Here is a 16,570-nt window from a genome sequence, read left to right on the forward strand (position 1 = left end):
CGCGTGGACGACCAACGGTAACTCAACGCTGCCTTGCAAGTCAGGTTTATGAAGCGGATCCTGAGAGGCTTGCAGGTGATCGGAATTATATGCCAGGTGCTCTCAGGTGGTCCTTTGATCAACGTCATGGACCAACACTAAACCACCAAGTCTAGAAGCCCGATCCTTCTGTCTGAAGGCACATGCTAACCGCGATATCCTTACAGCCTTATCTAAAAGCCCTCCACAGTTTTATCCTTTGTCCGAATGGTGCTGAATTTGCTCATTCGCCCTCTCCCAGCATTCTTCCTTTTTCGATTTCTGCCTCCACGGTATCAACCACTAAAGGGATGGTCTTATTCTCCCACCGCCCTTTTTCAGCCCGCATGAATCCCTCTGTGCTTTGCATGCCCACAACCAAGAAACCCAGCTCCTCCCGGTCTACGTCAAACACTTCCCACCACTCAGTATCAACTAACTTCACACCTTGCTCCCGTGCTGCGAGATAAATAGCTGCCACGGCCAGGGCATTGGGTTGATGCGTCACATAGAGCAGTTGAGGAGAAAGTAACGCGGTGTTGAGGTGCTGTATAACTCGCCGGGAGACGCTTGGCTTCGTCGCGCCCAATGTTTGGAGGTAGGTCAAGGCAATGGCGTGTGGGAGGGCAACGTGGGTATCAAAGCCTAGAGCTCGTAGGATGACCGACTCGATGCGAAGGAGCGTCGACCGGGCAGACTGGTATCCGCCTTCCGTAAGTATGTAGGTCTCTGGCGCTGGGGGTTCATCGGGTGCGCCTCGCGGGTTTACGAACCACAGCGGTGAAGCATCTGGCGAGAGTAGAAATGTGTACACGTTGATAACGGAGCGAGGAGAGGTGGGTTGAAAGGATAGCTTGGCGGCCAGGTAGAGTGCTGAAGCGGAGACGTCCTGAATGCGATGTTAACGGACTGCAATTGCGGGCTTGATCATTCATAGTCAAGTAATTTCTTTTCCATACCTTGGCGGCGTATATACGCAAGCTTCCTCCATCAGCTCCTAGCCAAAAGCGTGTAAAAAGTACTATCGCCTGGGCAATGATATCTTGTGACAATCCCAGCAGGACACCGGCGGCCTGGGTGAGTTGTGCCCCCGCACAGCGAATTGAGGTTTCTAGCTCGGGAGGCACACCATCAATTGACGATGACGAATTTGAGAGCTGGTTTGGGGTGGCGAGCGCATTGGACAAGTGCTTCAGACCCGACTCCATGGTGGGCTGAGTTTGTAAGGATCAAGAAGAACGCGGGCGGATGACGTCTCATGCAGAGAAGAATCTCGTGCAGGAGCACCGTTGAACTGACAGCTTGATCACCCTTGTTTCGCTCCTTCAACTCCGCCCTTTCAGTGTTTCCTCAAGTCCTTCTAGAATGGCATTCAGACAGCGCTACCAAGAATACCCGGCTCTTGCGAGTATTCCAGAACGGCGACAAGACTCCACGGTGGATCCACCGCGGAGCTGTTAGCCACCGCTATTTCCAGCCCCCAGCCTCTCCGTTTATTTACTCGCTCTCGCGTTTCAAGACAGAAAGTAAAATCATACCTGATTTCAACTTGTGTTTCAAAAATCTGCACGTTGCATTTGTCTGGATTTGACATTTTGTTGTCTTGCCCCCTGAGGATCTTTAAATCCTTGTTTACTCCAAGGTACTTTTTATCCCCTATCAACGTCCTTATTTCTCCCTTTTTTTTCTCCACCCCTGAGAGGCCAGAGAGGTCACCAGCTCGAGCCACATTGACCCCGTTTCGTGGCATTTGAAACTAGACGGGGCTCAGTGAAGTGGCACCCTATGGTCATGTCCTCTGATTCCTCCCACGCTACGATCTCCCTACATTCCGATGCTTCACAGAGGCATGAGATCGTTGCCTCGCCTCCCCCGTTGATCCCTGCGATCCCTGCGATCCATCAAGAGAACAGACTTACCAGCATCCCTTCACATCGTCGGGCGAACACCGAATACATAGCACGGCCCCCGATCTTTGAAGATAGCGGAGACCTGTCGGGAGACGAGAGGACCGCCCGCCCACCCCTCTCTTGGGCCAATACATTCCAGAGAAAGAAGTTCGAAGCCAGGGCTCAGGTCCTGTCAGATTGGTTCCAGGGCAAGTCGGATCCAGTCGATTTAGGAATCAGGGTGCGTCCAGACGGAGTCCCTGACACTCTTGCAATGGAATCCCCGCAGCGCCAACCCGCTGTAGCGGCACAGCATGCACGAAAGGCGTCAGCGCCCCCAGGATCCGGCCGCTTCTCTTTCTTCGGTCTTCGGCGACAAGTAGATCAGCCGCCGCCAGACCCTGCCGACGACGAGTTCCTGAACTTCGATGTTTGCGCCGCCCTTTCCCTGCCTACCTCCCACTCCCACCCTGATGAAGACCTCGACACGCTCCGGCAACAAGCCACGACAGTCATACGTCGGATGCAAGAGGCCTACAAACAAAGAACTTTCGCCATGCACCAGGCACTCGCCGACCAACGAGAGAAACAAGACGAGTTAGAGGACACACGTGCTCGAATAGATCACTTCAAGACCCAACTCGACGGCATGGCGGCCAAAGTTCTGGACCAGGAAAGAGCCATGCAGGCCATGGCCGAGGAGCTGGAACAAGAGAAGCAGCTGCGCAAGCGAGAACAAAGCCGCAGCCGCAGCCGTATGGTCCGCGCGGCCCCTGAAGACGAAATCCCCTCGCTTGTGCTTCAGACTCCTAATCGCGGCAGCAAGCGTGCTAGCCATGGTACTCTGACCAGCGACTCTGGGTTCGAGTCAGGGGACGAAAGTATTGCAGACAGCGTCTTCTCTCACCGAGAAGGAATGGAGTCACCGACGTCTGCTATCACCGCACCATCCCCGTCCCCCAGTTTATCACAAGTGGCTTTGTCAACGCCGAATGCTGGCCCGACCCCGACACAGAAGAACTTAGTAGCTGCAACTACAACCCCTACACCAACCCGGTCATCTACGTATGACCGCGTTATGAACGGACTTGCTGCAACGCGTTTGGGCAGTTCTTTGGTCGGTAAATCCAACCAAACCAACCCATGCAAGAATTGTTATGGTGTCCCAGCCAATGAGGCCTGGAGCGTCATGGGGATTCTCAAAGACGAGAACCGAGGCCTGAAGACTCGATTGAGTGAACTGGAGTTGGTGATTGATGACTGCCTGAGTATGGTCGGTCCTTGATTATATATTGGATGACCAAACAGCTTGGTATACGCGACGGTATGGACTTACGAGTATATTACAGGGATCTATAGGCTTCAATACGGACCTGGTGTCCGTAGAAGAGGGCGACTTTTTCTTTTTCTTCTTCTTTTTTTTGTTATAAGATTTTTGACGATTGGCGTTTTAGAAAGGAGACTAGTTCCGTCTTTCCAATATGATTCATTCCGGATGAAGCTCCGTTGCGATGACCCTTTTATGGTTCGGTAGCGCAGAGTGTGGGGATAAGCTCCGGAGTCTGAGAAATCGCGGTACACACGCAGTAAGAGGACACTGTGGTTTGAGCAGCTTGTTAAAATGCGGTCTAGACAGAGGCAGAAGAACGTAAACACATTCTAAGATTCTTCCAGCCAGCTTGCAATTGGCATAGACGTCGACGTTGAGTCAGAAAGGCGTCGATAGACCAATTGTTGGGCGTAGTTGCGGCGAAGACCAAGTGGCCTTAATTAGCGCGAAGCGAAAAGTGGCCAGCGAACTTCTTCCCTTTTCCTCCACCCCCCATCTTCCCCCCGACCTCCTTCACCCAACCCTCTCCTTTTCGTTTTCCTTTTCTTTTTGATCAATTTCCTTCCGCTCCTTCTGCTGGTCGTTATTTCCAGCTTCCTCTTTTTAATTTCCGACGGATTGGGAGGAATACAATCACCATGAGCGGCCGTGAGTTCGCCCTGTCGTGCCCCAGCACGCGATCGTCGCCGCCCTATTCCCGATCGCTCTCAATGGAACGGTGAATGCTAATTGACGGTTGCAGTTCGCTTCCTTGACCTGATCAAGCCCTTCACGCCCCTCCTCCCGGAGGTGGCAGCTCCTGAGACCAAGGTGCCATTCAACCAGAAGTTGATGTGGACGGGTGTATGTGTTGACAATAGATGCCAACAACCAACTGCGCATGGTTTGCTAATCGTTCCGGTTCTACAGTTGACTCTTCTCATCTTCTTGGTCATGAGCCAACTTCCCCTGTACGGTATCGTGTCCTCCGACACCTCAGACCCCCTGTACTGGCTTCGCATGATGCTGGCCAGTAACCGTGGTACATTGATGGAATTGGGTATCACTCCTATCATCTCTTCCGGCATGGTGTTCCAGGTATGCGACAATAATCAATTGATATTCGCGCGGAGACGACAATTGAGTTAACCTCTTTTGATTTCCCCTAGCTTCTTGCCGGTACCCACCTCATCGATGTCAACCTTGACCTGAAGACCGATCGTGAGCTCTACCAGACTGCTCAGAAGCTCTTCGCCATCATCATCTCCTTCGGCCAGGCCTGTGTTTATGTCCTGACTGGTCTCTACGGCCAACCCAGCGACCTTGGTGCCGGTATCTGTGTTCTTCTGATTGTCCAGCTGGTTGTTGCTGGTCTGGTCGTCATTCTCCTCGATGAGCTGCTGCAGAAGGGCTACGGTCTTGGCAGCGGTATCTCCCTCTTTATCGCGACCAACATTTGCGAGTCCATTGTCTGGAAGGCTTTCTCTCCCACCACTATTAACACAGGTCGTGGCCCTGAGTTCGAGGGTGCCATCATTGCCCTCTTCCACCTGCTCCTGACCTGGGACAACAAGCAGCGTGCCCTGTACGAGGCTTTCTACCGCCAGAACCTCCCCAACGTTATGAACCTTCTGGCCACCCTCGTCGTCTTCGCCGCTGTTATCTACCTCCAGGGATTCCGTGTTGAGATTCCCGTTAAATCCTCCCGCCAGCGTGGTATGCGCGGCTCCTACCCCGTCCGTCTCTTCTACACTTCCAACATGCCTATCATGCTCCAGTCCGCGCTGTGCTCCAACATCTTTTTGATCAGCCAGATGCTGTACTCTCGCTTCTCCGACAACATTCTGGTTCAACTTCTCGGCGTTTGGGAGCCCCGCGAGGGATCTGCCCAGCTCTACGCTGCCTCTGGCATCGCTTACTACATGTCTCCCCCTCTGAACTTCAAGGAGGCTCTCCTTGACCCCATCCACACTGCTGTGTACATTGTCTTCATGCTTGTTGCCTGCGCGCTGTTCTCCAAGACCTGGATTGAGGTTTCTGGCTCCGCTCCCCGTGACGTTGCCAAGCAGCTCAAGGACCAGGGTCTTGTCATGTCCGGCCACCGTGAGCAGAGCATGTACAAGGAACTCAAGCGTGTGATTCCCACCGCCGCCGCTTTCGGTGGTGCTTGCATTGGTGCCCTTTCCGTTGCTTCTGACCTTCTGGGTGCCCTGGGCAGCGGAACCGGTATCCTTCTTGCTGTGACGTGAGTCATATGATATCCGCTGTATCCGAGCATCTTCTAACATTCTTCTAGTATCATCTATGGTTATTTCGAAATTGCTGCCCGCGAGGGTGACATTGGCGGCGGCCTGAAGGGTCTCGTCCCCGGCAACTAAATGGCTTGACTGTCAATTTCTTCTAATGAGCAGTACGATAGAGGATTGCCTTTGCAGTCTTTTCTCAGGCCTCTTCTTTTTGTGTCCTTTTTAATTGTCCGTTTTTCATATTACCTTTGGGGAGATGAATCGGTGTGCAGATAGCGGACCGAATTGGTGACCTCTTCCTTGGCGAGGTCGGATGCTCCAAGCGTGGGTAAAGTCGTGCTTGGAGCTTTTCTGCTGGTCGGTAGTTCGCAGCAGCATGGATTGGAACCAAGGAATGCGTTGAGGCGTCGATTTTGGGGCTCATTATTGCCGCCAGCTGCTGGAGCGCCCGACTGGGTACTGTAACCATACTTGAAACAAAAATGAAATTCATCTGTCTTTCCACGACCCAAACCATCATTCCAATCTTTGTATCGTCTGAGCTAGACGAGTAGTTCAGTTGGGGCTAAGAACATTCATTGCCCAGACGTGCTTCGAGGATACAGTTGCACGTCCATCCGCAAGTGCTTCTAACAGCCAAGGCGATCATGTCTGGATGATTCTTTATGACTGCCAGAGGCTATCTTTCTTCCTGCCGGCTGTCAGCTTTATATCCTTACTACCAAGGCTATTTGGAGAACTAAATGGAGTCCGAAGTGAATGATGCAGCTAACATGGCTCCCCGGCCTACATCGCAGGGGCACGATAGGGACACCACCCAATCATTCCGTCGACAAGACTATTTCTTCATCTGACGATATGCTTCGTTAGTTGTTTACATCGTACCGCCAAGTTTGAGGGCTCCGTGGGAGCCACACTATCTCAAGATCGACAATGATGCCGCAGCTCTTAGCAAAGATCCGCACTTGGGATTGTACCCAGGACTTGTATAATGGAAAGGTAGTGTTTATCTCAATCGGGGATATATATTCCAACCGTATACAAGCTTGACCGCAGCGATCTGGTATGCTGGCTTGGCTCGATATTGGTAGGTCACTCGATTCCTTCGTATCCAGCATCGATAGATCCGAGCTTCTTTATTGCCTCCTAATAAGCACCATAGGATCTGAATGGAGGGCCACGGAGAGTATTTTTTCATCCCCTAGTCCGTTTTTTCGATCAGATTTCAGGAGGAGCAACATTGGGCCCGAGTCAAACCTCGCACGGCCGAGGCATGCCCAAGCCAGACCTCAATAAGGCCACACCAATTGACAAGTAGACCGAACCTTAATGGCCCCACACCGGTCCGATTCTTCTATGATGACGATCTTAATATTAATTTTCTTTGCTCTCGGATCTTGTAATCGCCTCAAGCTTGACGTGAATGATAATGGGAGGTACTCTTGGCAGCAAGAGTCGTCTTACAGGCCGGGGATAGCAGCAACCGACATTGAACCCTGTAGCCCGTCAGACAAGGGGATATATCATTTTAAAAAGAAAGCAAACAGACCCAACCAGGTGTGATGTCGAGTCAGTAGACGTCAGTTCTCCACTCTCGGCTTTAGTGCATGTATGCCTACCGGGTGAAAGGGAGCTTTAGAATCTAAATATTGTACTACGAGAACTTATAAAGAGACCTGTCGAGTTCTTCGAGCTTTGAGAGGGCCCACTTGGGTTCCATACTGAAAAAAAACCCCTCTAAAGCAACAATCTAGTCCCATACTAGTTGGTTATTCTGGAAGATCCTTGCCCTTCAAGTGTGCACTCAGCCGATCTGATCACCGTACCACCTGCGCTACATGGAACGGGCAAAGTCTCACAAAAGTCGGGTTCGGCAATTCGTCTTGGAGAAGATATCTCAAACAGACTTGAAGTCCGAACATGGCGCAGGTGCCCATGTAGTTTGGCAGTCGTGAGTCCCACTGAGATAGGGCAAGCCGTGACGTGACCGCGGGCATAAACATGCCCGTGAGGATTGAGGGTTTTTTTTTTTTATTATGTTTTTTTCCAAAAGCGAAAATCTCCTGACCATCTCAAGCCCGGAAGCTGTCCGAGTACTCAACCTTGGTATCTGAAAATATTAATGGGAACACCCTACGCAGGCACAGAAACTTCATAAGTAATGAAGAGGAGACTTCTCCAATCTAATACACATTATAGCCATATGAAACCCAATGTCAAAGCTAATGATAAGAATACTAATAAAAACCCAGCGAAAAAACCGATCACAAACACCCCAAGCATGCAGTGTAGTAAAATAAACCCCATTTGACAACCAAACCCGCAATGTAGATTATAAACACAGCCCATGAGAACACCGTACCGAATCACCCATAGACCCCCCAATCTTCGCCCCCGATGACCCAGCCAGCGCCATAGGCTCATAAGGACCAGGCGACCGACTCCGCCACAGAACCTGCTGCGCCTCCTCCACCAGCCTATGGTGCCTATCCGGCAACGGACAGAAGGTAACATCAAGGTTTCCCACCTCCCCGAACATCTTCGCCAGCTGCAGCACCCCCCGCGCAGCAAGTTCCCGCCCCCCCACCGCCGCCGGCGGGTAATAGAACCGCGGATCGAAGTAAAGAAGCACCGTCCGCCACCGGGGCAGCCGGCGCGCGAGCAGGTCCCGCGCGCGCGCATACTGCCTGAACGAGCGCTTCGGCACGCCCTCCTGCGCGTGCACGAAGAGCAGGACCTCGAAGCCGACGCTGCGGATACGGCTGAGCGCCGTGGGGCTCAGCATGTCCAGGAAGGAGGTGAGGCGGTCGAGATCGAACGAGTTGCGGAAGAACAGCGTGTGCTGCGAGTACAGGTACTCTTCTGCCTCGTCGTGGATCTGGTGGTTGACCTGGAGCAGGCGGCCCGTCGTGCCGTCTTCGCCGACCCAGCTAGGGCACATGGAGAGGGCTCTGTAGCGGCCGCGGACGGTGGAGACGTCGCCGCGGTCGTGGACGACCATGAGCGGCTTGTCCATGTACTCGTTTGGGACCGCGAGGGCATATTCGTAGATCTTGAGCCGGAGTTCGGCGGGGAGGCGGAGGAGTTGGGAGGGTTTTATTGATGGCGAGGCCGACATTGTGTATCGTGACATGGGGGGATATTGAGTTGAGGCAGCGCCCACGGAGGTCGCTTCTTGACGGATACGGAAGATCGTGGGTTTGAGACCACCCCCTAAGCGAGAGGCATAGAACTGATGGCTACTGCGGTCTATTTGCTTGTTGTAGTAAGTGATGAACGCCTAAGGGGCTGAGACCACCTAGGTCGAGGCCGCGTCCTGCAAGGGGTTCAAAATCGAGTCTGGAGGAAAATTAGAAGCTCTCGGTTCGGAGGCGCTGCTGCGAGGATTTCGTTTTTATCTTTGAAGATCGAGGTGGGTTGGCTTGGTGGCGGAAACGTGTTTCTTATACGCATCATGCCATGCTCAGATCGGGAGACATCTGATGAAGAAATCTAGCCTCTCCACATCGGCCCGGGCCATCGCTGCCTAAATCAGCTCATGGGGGCGGTTGCCACGAGGGTTTAGTTCAGGGGCACAGTGCAGTACGATGGGCGTGGTCGTCCTGATGCCGATATTTGGCCCTGTAGGATGGGCCACCAGCGGCGAGAGAAGATTCGGTGAATATGCCGATCCTCCTCCGCTCCCGAAGATGAATCATTGTCAAGGTAGGTTCTAGTAAGTATGCGACATACCCTGTAGGTGTCTTGCGCTCGAGGGTTGCAAGCTCTCGGGGGTCGTTCATTTACCAGACGAATGAACACACCTCTTCGCTTTTGCGCCCACCCTTGGAGTTGCATGTGAATACGTTGAGGATTGGTCGCCTTGCAGATCTTCTACGCCTTTTGTGCACTAAGGTTAGGCCAATACTAGTCAACAGATGGAACCAACGGGCGGAAATCTTGGTGGATGACGGGGGGGTGCATGTTCATTCGTGGGGGCTGCACTTCCGATGCCTGCCCACTTATCTGTGTCCATTCACCTACTTATATGCACTTCGGAGATCATCAGTGGTGTGGCGTGATCGTACAAGCCGCTAGAAGACCAACATCTTCGAGGAAAATTTCTTTCAACTTCTTACGATGTGTGTGTACTTGAACATTGTATCAAAAACGCCGGTGGGCCAGTTATATGCAGTTGATCAAATGCCTGTAGTCAAAAATCCGTAGCTGCACTCTGGGTAGGAGTCAATCCTCTACATGGGAGTGAGTCAAGGTGTAGAACGATGACGCCCGTAAACCCGTCACCTCTGTCTATAGACACCAAGCGACCAAGAAGCCCTCAGGAGCGCCAGGCCCCAGGCCATACCAATGCTGTCACGCAAAACATTCAGCTTGCTCCCCCCAACCTCTTTCCAGCCGACAGGCACCTCCGCCACCGGAATATGGGCAAATTCTGCCAGCATGAGCATTTCGACATCAAAGATCCAACCCTCGGAGTGCATATACGGCACAATATAAGGTAGCGCCGCGCGGGAAAACAGCTTGAAGCCACACTGCGTGTCTTTCACCGTAGCCGTCTTCGGCGGCGTCATCAACCACAGAATCAAGTGGAACGAGTGCATCAGAAAGTTACGCAGCTTCGATCGCTACAGATGGTTAGCACAAGGATCGAGGTCCCCTCGCAGTCCCTAGCGCCAGTGGCTTAACTTACCTTCACAACAGCCTCACTACCCACCATATGCGCTCTCGAGCCCACCGCAACACCGCGGCCCTCCGCATCCTCGACATCCGAGCACGCGGCAACCAGCTTCCCCAGATCCTCGAATTTACTTGCCCCATCCGCATCAGCGAAGACTACATATTGCCCCCGCACATGCCGCATGCCGTGCGTCACAGCGCCGCCCTTCCCACGATTCCGCGTAAGGCTCACAACGCGGAACGCCCCGGGCTCCAGCTTGCGTTCTTTCGCGAAGCCAAACGCGACCTCTTCCGTGCGATCAGTCGAGCCGTCAGAGACAATGACTATTTCCCAGCCTCGGCCAGCCTCTGGGGCTGTAGCCGGGCCGTTCTTCGCGTGGCCGTTATCCGTCTTGCGTTTGCGCGCCGGCTTGATTTCGACCGCGGCATTGGCGCGGGAGGGGTATGTGTTTTCAAGGTAGGTCACAGCTTCGTCGAGCATATCTGTGAGGCGCTCCTCTTCATTGAAGGCGGGGACCACGACCGACATGAAGAGCTCTGCTGGTTCGACGGCGGGGGAAGGAGAGCTCTGCTTTGCGGAGTCAAGCGCGTCGGACCAGCAGGGGAGCTGTTGGGGGGGTTGCGATGGATCCATCTTTGTTGAGGGTCCTGTACTTCTTTTCTTCTGGCAAGGGAGGCCGTGGGACGGGTGCAACGAGGAATAAGAAGAGAAAGAACTGAGGTCGATTGTTAGTACTATGTCCTTTCAACTCCCTTATTGATACTTGGACCGCACGCGCAATAACCGTACGCGCAGGCGAGGGAGATCCCCCGACTTACCAGGACAAAAACACCGAGTGCTGTCGCTAGAAGAGACACGAGAGAAATCCAGGCAGGAGTAGCGGCCACAGTGGCCACGCATTGGCGACATACGTCGCTCCACGAGTTCATGGCGCGGGCGAGTGAGAAGCGGAGACAGACCGGGGAGATGCGACACAAGTCGGATTGCCCAAGGGCAAGAGATGGCAAGTTATATCACGTAGCAAGCCATGTAAACTCAAGACGAACTTAAGAAGCAATCATAGAAAACTGACTACCACCATTGACGTAGGTGGAAGAGGGGTGGAGGATCGGAGGTTAAATGATGTTGAATGAATAATCGCCAGCTTGGCCTTTTTGTATCGGCAACGCGTAAGGCTCCCCAACTATAAGCGGGGTCTCCACAGAGCTACGGTGAGCGCTCGCTCCGACTTTCTATTGCTGTCTAGGACAATTCAATTCCATTTGTTTATTGGTCTGTATCGATTTGCTTCGAGGGCGGTTATACAATAGTATCATTTGTACTAGTCACGGTTGATGCATCTCTGTGGGTCCCAAGTCTTGTCGATCCGTCCTGAAGAATCACGGCGAGGCAGCAGCTCTCTCAGCTGTGGACGTGCAAGAAATATATGACTGACAGCATACATAAGCTGGCTTACCTTGGATGACATGAAGGGATATGGAAGGTTCCAATTTTCGGTCGCTTCTTGGGAGGTGCACTCGTCCTCGGCGCTGTATTCTTGTCCTCAAAGTAGCGAACGCCAGTGCTGTCTCCATCGCGAGTATTCGAGCATTTGCTCTGATCCTAAACAACTAGATCAGGTAGATTAGGCGAGTTTAAATGATCGATTTTGATCAGTTTCGCATACTCAGTTTTGAGTATAGATTGAAGCACAAAGCTCAGCATTATCAACACAAACAAACAATAGCAGACCGACTTGGAGGGTGTTGAACTCATCTTGCCAACAGAGCGAAGATCCAAGGAGGAGAAAAAAAAGAAAAAGAAAAAGAAAAAGAAAAAAAAACCAGAGATGTAGAGATATTGATCGTATGGGCCCGAAAAGGAGATACTGGTGGGAAACAGATGTTCACAGTTGTTGAAGAGAAAGAACAGCAGATAGCAGAAAAACGAATGGCATCGAGGGCTAGGCGACACTTGTCGCCTTAAGACTCAACACTCCTAGCGATGCCAGACCCAGCGTCATGGTATAGCCATAGTTCATTGAAGCCGTTTCGCCCAATCAAAGAATCTCACAGAATAACATGCGAAGGAAGGGTATTCGGCAGACTTTGTTAGTACACGGACGTTAGTGAGAACACCTCCGACCATGAAACGGGCGGACTGGCTTACAGATTTGAACATGAAGAAAGAAATGGCCGAGGACACTGCCTACGAAGGGGCTGGCCCTCATGAAATATCCGGGACAAAGGATCCAAGTCAAGGCAAGTTCAAGAAGATAGGATGTCCGAGATGGGTATTCTGAAGGAAAGAGATCCGGGATATTTGACATGCAACTGCGGGATTTGGAGAGGTCTAAACACCCCAGTTCCAGACGGCCTTTCCATAAAGATAGGGATCACTCGGAACACCTGGAAGTGGGAACTCTCTTTTGCCAGAGACTGTCCTGGGGGGGGGGAGTGTTGGGTGCCCATCCTAGGGGTCGGTTGGTCCTGAAGGTGCATCTAAAAACAGGTCCAGTGAGAGACGGAGTCTCCAAGTCCATAAAAGGCCATGGCTTTGAATCCTCTGTGACGGGCAGCTGTCGTAATAATGATAGGTAACCCGGAATATGAACAAGAGACTATAGAACAGAAGGTCCTGGATCCTGGAATGTGGATGCCACCACGACAATCGACACTTGAACGAAAAAGAAGTAGTCACTATCCCCTGGAATGCAATTTTCGTCGAGCTGTGTTCCGCTATTCGATGTTCAATCCCTCACACGAGTCTATCGAATTGCCGAATGTGTTTGCAAAAGGTGTGACATGGAACTTAGGCTCTCGAATGCGCGCATAAGATATCCATCGATCAAACTAAAGAATAATCAGCGCTTCGCTGGCTCTCAAGTTGGGGAAGGGTCCAAACCGTTGCTATCCGATTACCAAGCCACAGGCACCTGTGTATCCGGGTGAATGTCGCTTTTTCAGTCTCGATCGCCGGTCTTTCGTCTTCTTGGGGTGCGTCCTGAAAGAAATCTGGCTGATAATACAGTTGGCTCCACACATTACCCCGAATTGAGAAATCTTCCGCCAAGTATTTGACCATCTCTTCTTTTTCTTCTTCTTCCTCTTCTTCGTCCATTGAAGGGAAAGATTGACACTCAATGATGGAGTAATTGATACCTCCCTCCTCCTTCATTAGAAGGATATTGAGAAAGTGCGCTATCTTTGCCCATGGTATCATCTTTTCGAGCTGTTGCATCGCGGTTGGATGGAGTGCTAAACACCATATAAAAGCGAGGCCAACATGAATACCCGGATAACTGTTAGGGTCTTGGACCTGGTCGAGGAAGATAGAAAGTGTCTGGAATGTAAGAGCGCTCCCTTGTGCAGCTATCTGTGAAGGGATATGTGGCGGCATCAACTCCATCATCCCTGGTTTCGAAGTTGAAATCCACTCCTTTGCAAACTTGTGCGCAGCGTCAGCAGTATCACCTGGCTTTTGCGAGAATTCCACCTCCATGATCGCATCTGGCTTTCCGTACTGCAGAATTGAAGCGATGTTACAACACGTTATGTAGACTCCTTGCTGGCCTTGTCTCCCAAGTCCATGATAATCTTTCCGGAGCAAAGCGAGAAAATTATTCGCCGAGTCCACAAATTTTTTGTCCGGATCTTGTGTAAATAGGATACCGTGTGTCGCAATGAAAGCTGTAGTAATAGTCTTCTGGCCCAGTGGTTGTTCTTTATATGGATTGAAGAGCAGAACGATGCTCTCTCGAGCATTCTGGAAGGGCCGTACACAAACCAGAGATTTTGTATAGTAGAACAGCTGTAACAGACCGTCCGGGCGAGCCAAGACCGCTAGGTGATGTTGGATTCTGCCAATATCCGGACTTCGATCAGCATCTCGCTTATACCAATATCGGGAAACACCTGCCCATATCTCCCTATCTCTCATATCAGATTCCTCAACTGCCATCCTATATCGGGCCAGATCACCTAGACATTCGATCCATGTCTCTTGGAATGCACGAACACTTTCATACAGTAGTGCCATCATAGAATAAGCCACATGGATAAAATTGAGCATATAATCCAGAGACGCAGGTAGATTTTGTCGGAGTAACTCAAGGAAGGAGTGAATCCCGTATCGCCACATACGTGCAGGCATTGCGTATTTCTCAGCAAGTCTCTTCAGCACAGGACTTGCCGAAGGATGCTGCGACGCCAGAAAGAAATCGTGGTGCTCATAGAGCAACGTTCGATGGAGAGAGATCAAGGCCTGCCACTGAGACTCTGATAGCTCAGCCCTAGACTCAATCTGCTGTTTATCCAGCTCAATACATTTTTTTTCGACCATCACCAATCCTGCATAGATGCCGCGGACTTCATTGATCAACTGCTCTTCGCTAATGGGGCTGGTCACAGGCTGCTTAAACAGGGTTGGCGAAGGCTCCGAGGCGTCGGGAAACTCATGGATAGCTTGGTCTGACGCGAAAGCTGTACGTTCATGGCCTGAATAAGCGTCTGATGCCTGAGGATATGTCGAGATTTGGGCAGAAGACGAAATCTCCATCTGCATGGTCATTTGCATTGCATCGCTATCATCGTGTCTATGATCCAGAGCCGTTGCAGTCGAAGCCTCGTCCGATCTTTGAAGGCGGAACGGGGCTTTCGAAGAACTCTCGTTCATTCGAGACCCAGCCCCATTTTGAGGCTCTGGCGTATGAAAGGGGCCCCCAGTGGATTGCCAAGCCCGACTGTTCACTCCGGGGCTAGACCTCTGTTGCACATGTTCGCCGTGTCCAAGATGAGTACGAACGGCCCTTGACCGCCGCACGCCCTGATCCCCGTACGCCTCATGCGACGAATCACCAGTGAAATTGCTAGAATTCAAAGGACCGCCTGTTGTGGCTGCGAGTTCCGGTGACAAAACCCGGTAAGTCATTTGAGGTGAGGGGTGGTCCCACTTGTGGCCCCCAACTTGTTTTCTGGAAGCGCATCGCCCGGGTTAACAACAGATAAGAGCGTCAGCAGGTTCAAGACTTACTTGGTGATTCCGCTAGAAGCTTTATCTGTTTTCGCAAGCCCAGTGGGTCTTGCCCGTCTTCCCTTTCCACGAGTTGGGTGATTGGCAGCTGGAACTCCCGCTCCCATAATATAATGGCGGCTGAATCTAGGCTATTCGCGATGCGGCGATGTTGCTTTTGGTTTGACTCCCAAGGTTCCTTCTGGGTTTACCTCACCAGAGGGCAAAGGCTTCGGCAATCAAAGGAATGTTCGCGGTTCCACTCTTTACGCGCTGAACATAATCAGAAAAGCCTGGGGAACATATAGGACTGATAGAATCATCTATGAAGTTAGGTAGATAAAACTGAAGGAAGATTCGCCCAGAGCCATGAGGTTAAGTATGTCGCTTGTTTGGTTGCCTGGTTTGGTCCGCGCGGGGGGCCCCACGCATGCTGAGATGCAGAGGCTCCACAGTGAAACCCGGGTTAAGGAATTACTTACGGATCGCTGCACTAGAGCTTACTGACGGTGGAAGGCTTCCTAGATCATGGAGCCTGGGTCCATGTGCATAAGAGTAAGAAAAAATGATCTCATTGTGTGTCTCATGAGATCCTGAGATAAGGCCGATCGTCAATGGCCCAAGGGTGGGGCCATCTTCATAAGCGCTTAGAAGGGGTATGCCCGGTCGATTAGTATTATTGAAATCGACTAATTAACTGGGTTCTCCTCATTAGCAAAAAGGCAAAGATGAGCTACCCAAAAGTAGATAAGAGTAAGTTGGACTGGTTAATACAGTACAGCGAATACCCACTTCGATGCCCAGCTGACGCCCGTCCTTATAGGCCCTACATCAATTGGGCGAACAATCTTAAGCTGGCCAGTATCTGGAGGCCTCCGGCGCAGAGACAGATTCAATGGATAATTACCTCCAGTCTTCACTTAAATCCACCTTCTTCTAAAGTAATGAGAGGTTTTTCTTCGCCCCTTACTTCCTCGAAGCCTCTGCAAAATTCACAGCCACCCAGTTTTTCACCGCTATTTGAAGCCTCGGTGACTTGACAGCCATTGCGTATTGGTGTTTGCTTTTTGCCGCGAACTACTGATGCCCCGTTATGGGATGTTTGATTGTACGTCTGTGGTCTTTCGAAATCTTTGCCTGGGGGATACAGTGGATGCTTCAATTCTCAATGACCTATGAAGTGCTACGTTAATTGGGTAGAAGGAGCTAGTGCTGAATTTCCTCACGCCCCAAATGTCTTGAATGCTAGTTATTCCTTGATTAGTCGGTCCTCATTCGAGTCTTTGACCAGCCTCATTCCTTCCACGGCCGCCTACACCCCAGTTTCTAAAATAGCATACCAACAGAAAAGCCAAAGCCAAAGATCGAACTTCGCCTCGATCCGGTATCTTGCCAGTGAGTAAAAACGGACTATTCTACGACTTCGTCCCCACGATGCAGC

At 51.5% G+C, this 16,570-nt stretch overlaps 6 protein-coding genes across 6 annotated transcripts; 2 read left to right on the forward strand and 4 right to left on the reverse strand.

The window, feature by feature from the left end:
- Positions 1-262: 262 nt before the first annotated feature.
- N7468_003534 (putative cyclin) lies at positions 263-1,226 on the reverse strand (the record flags this gene model as incomplete). Its single annotated transcript, XM_058472831.1, has 2 exons — positions 263-907; positions 978-1,226. The coding sequence occupies 2 exons, from the start codon at positions 1,224-1,226 to the stop codon at positions 263-265; spliced, it is 894 nt and encodes a 297-aa protein (XP_058331834.1).
- A 577-nt stretch (positions 1,227-1,803) lies between these two features.
- Positions 1,804-3,192, forward strand: N7468_003535 (uncharacterized protein; the record flags this gene model as incomplete). Its single annotated transcript, XM_058472832.1, has 1 exon — positions 1,804-3,192. One exon carries the CDS (start codon positions 1,804-1,806, stop codon positions 3,190-3,192), a length of 1,389 nt encoding a protein of 462 aa, XP_058331835.1.
- A 683-nt stretch (positions 3,193-3,875) lies between these two features.
- On the forward strand, positions 3,876-5,594 carry N7468_003536 (translocon subunit SEC61; the record flags this gene model as incomplete). The annotated part of the gene is made up of 5 exons (XM_058472833.1): positions 3,876-3,885; positions 3,980-4,080; positions 4,147-4,314; positions 4,386-5,461; positions 5,513-5,594. 5 exons carry the CDS (start codon positions 3,876-3,878, stop codon positions 5,592-5,594), a joined length of 1,437 nt encoding a protein of 478 aa, XP_058331836.1.
- Positions 5,595-7,794: 2,200 nt separating this feature from the next.
- N7468_003537 (uncharacterized protein) lies at positions 7,795-8,580 on the reverse strand (the record flags this gene model as incomplete). The annotated part of the gene is made up of 1 exon (XM_058472834.1): positions 7,795-8,580. The coding sequence occupies one exon, from the start codon at positions 8,578-8,580 to the stop codon at positions 7,795-7,797; it is 786 nt and encodes a 261-aa protein (XP_058331837.1).
- A 1,162-nt stretch (positions 8,581-9,742) lies between these two features.
- N7468_003538 (dolichyl-phosphate beta-glucosyltransferase) lies at positions 9,743-11,069 on the reverse strand (the record flags this gene model as incomplete). Its single annotated transcript, XM_058472835.1, has 3 exons — positions 9,743-10,087; positions 10,153-10,881; positions 10,959-11,069. The coding sequence occupies 3 exons, from the start codon at positions 11,067-11,069 to the stop codon at positions 9,743-9,745; spliced, it is 1,185 nt and encodes a 394-aa protein (XP_058331838.1).
- Positions 11,070-12,966: 1,897 nt separating this feature from the next.
- N7468_003539 (uncharacterized protein) lies at positions 12,967-15,048 on the reverse strand (the record flags this gene model as incomplete). The annotated part of the gene is made up of 1 exon (XM_058472836.1): positions 12,967-15,048. One exon carries the CDS (start codon positions 15,046-15,048, stop codon positions 12,967-12,969), a length of 2,082 nt encoding a protein of 693 aa, XP_058331839.1.
- Between the last annotated feature and the right edge of the window lie 1,522 nt (positions 15,049-16,570).

Source organism: Penicillium chermesinum (genome assembly GCF_028974085.1).
Source record: "Penicillium chermesinum strain IBT 19713 chromosome Unknown utg000003l:1.0-5111272.0:1.0-5115320.0, whole genome shotgun sequence".
Lineage (NCBI taxonomy): Eukaryota > Fungi > Ascomycota > Eurotiomycetes > Eurotiales > Aspergillaceae > Penicillium > Penicillium chermesinum.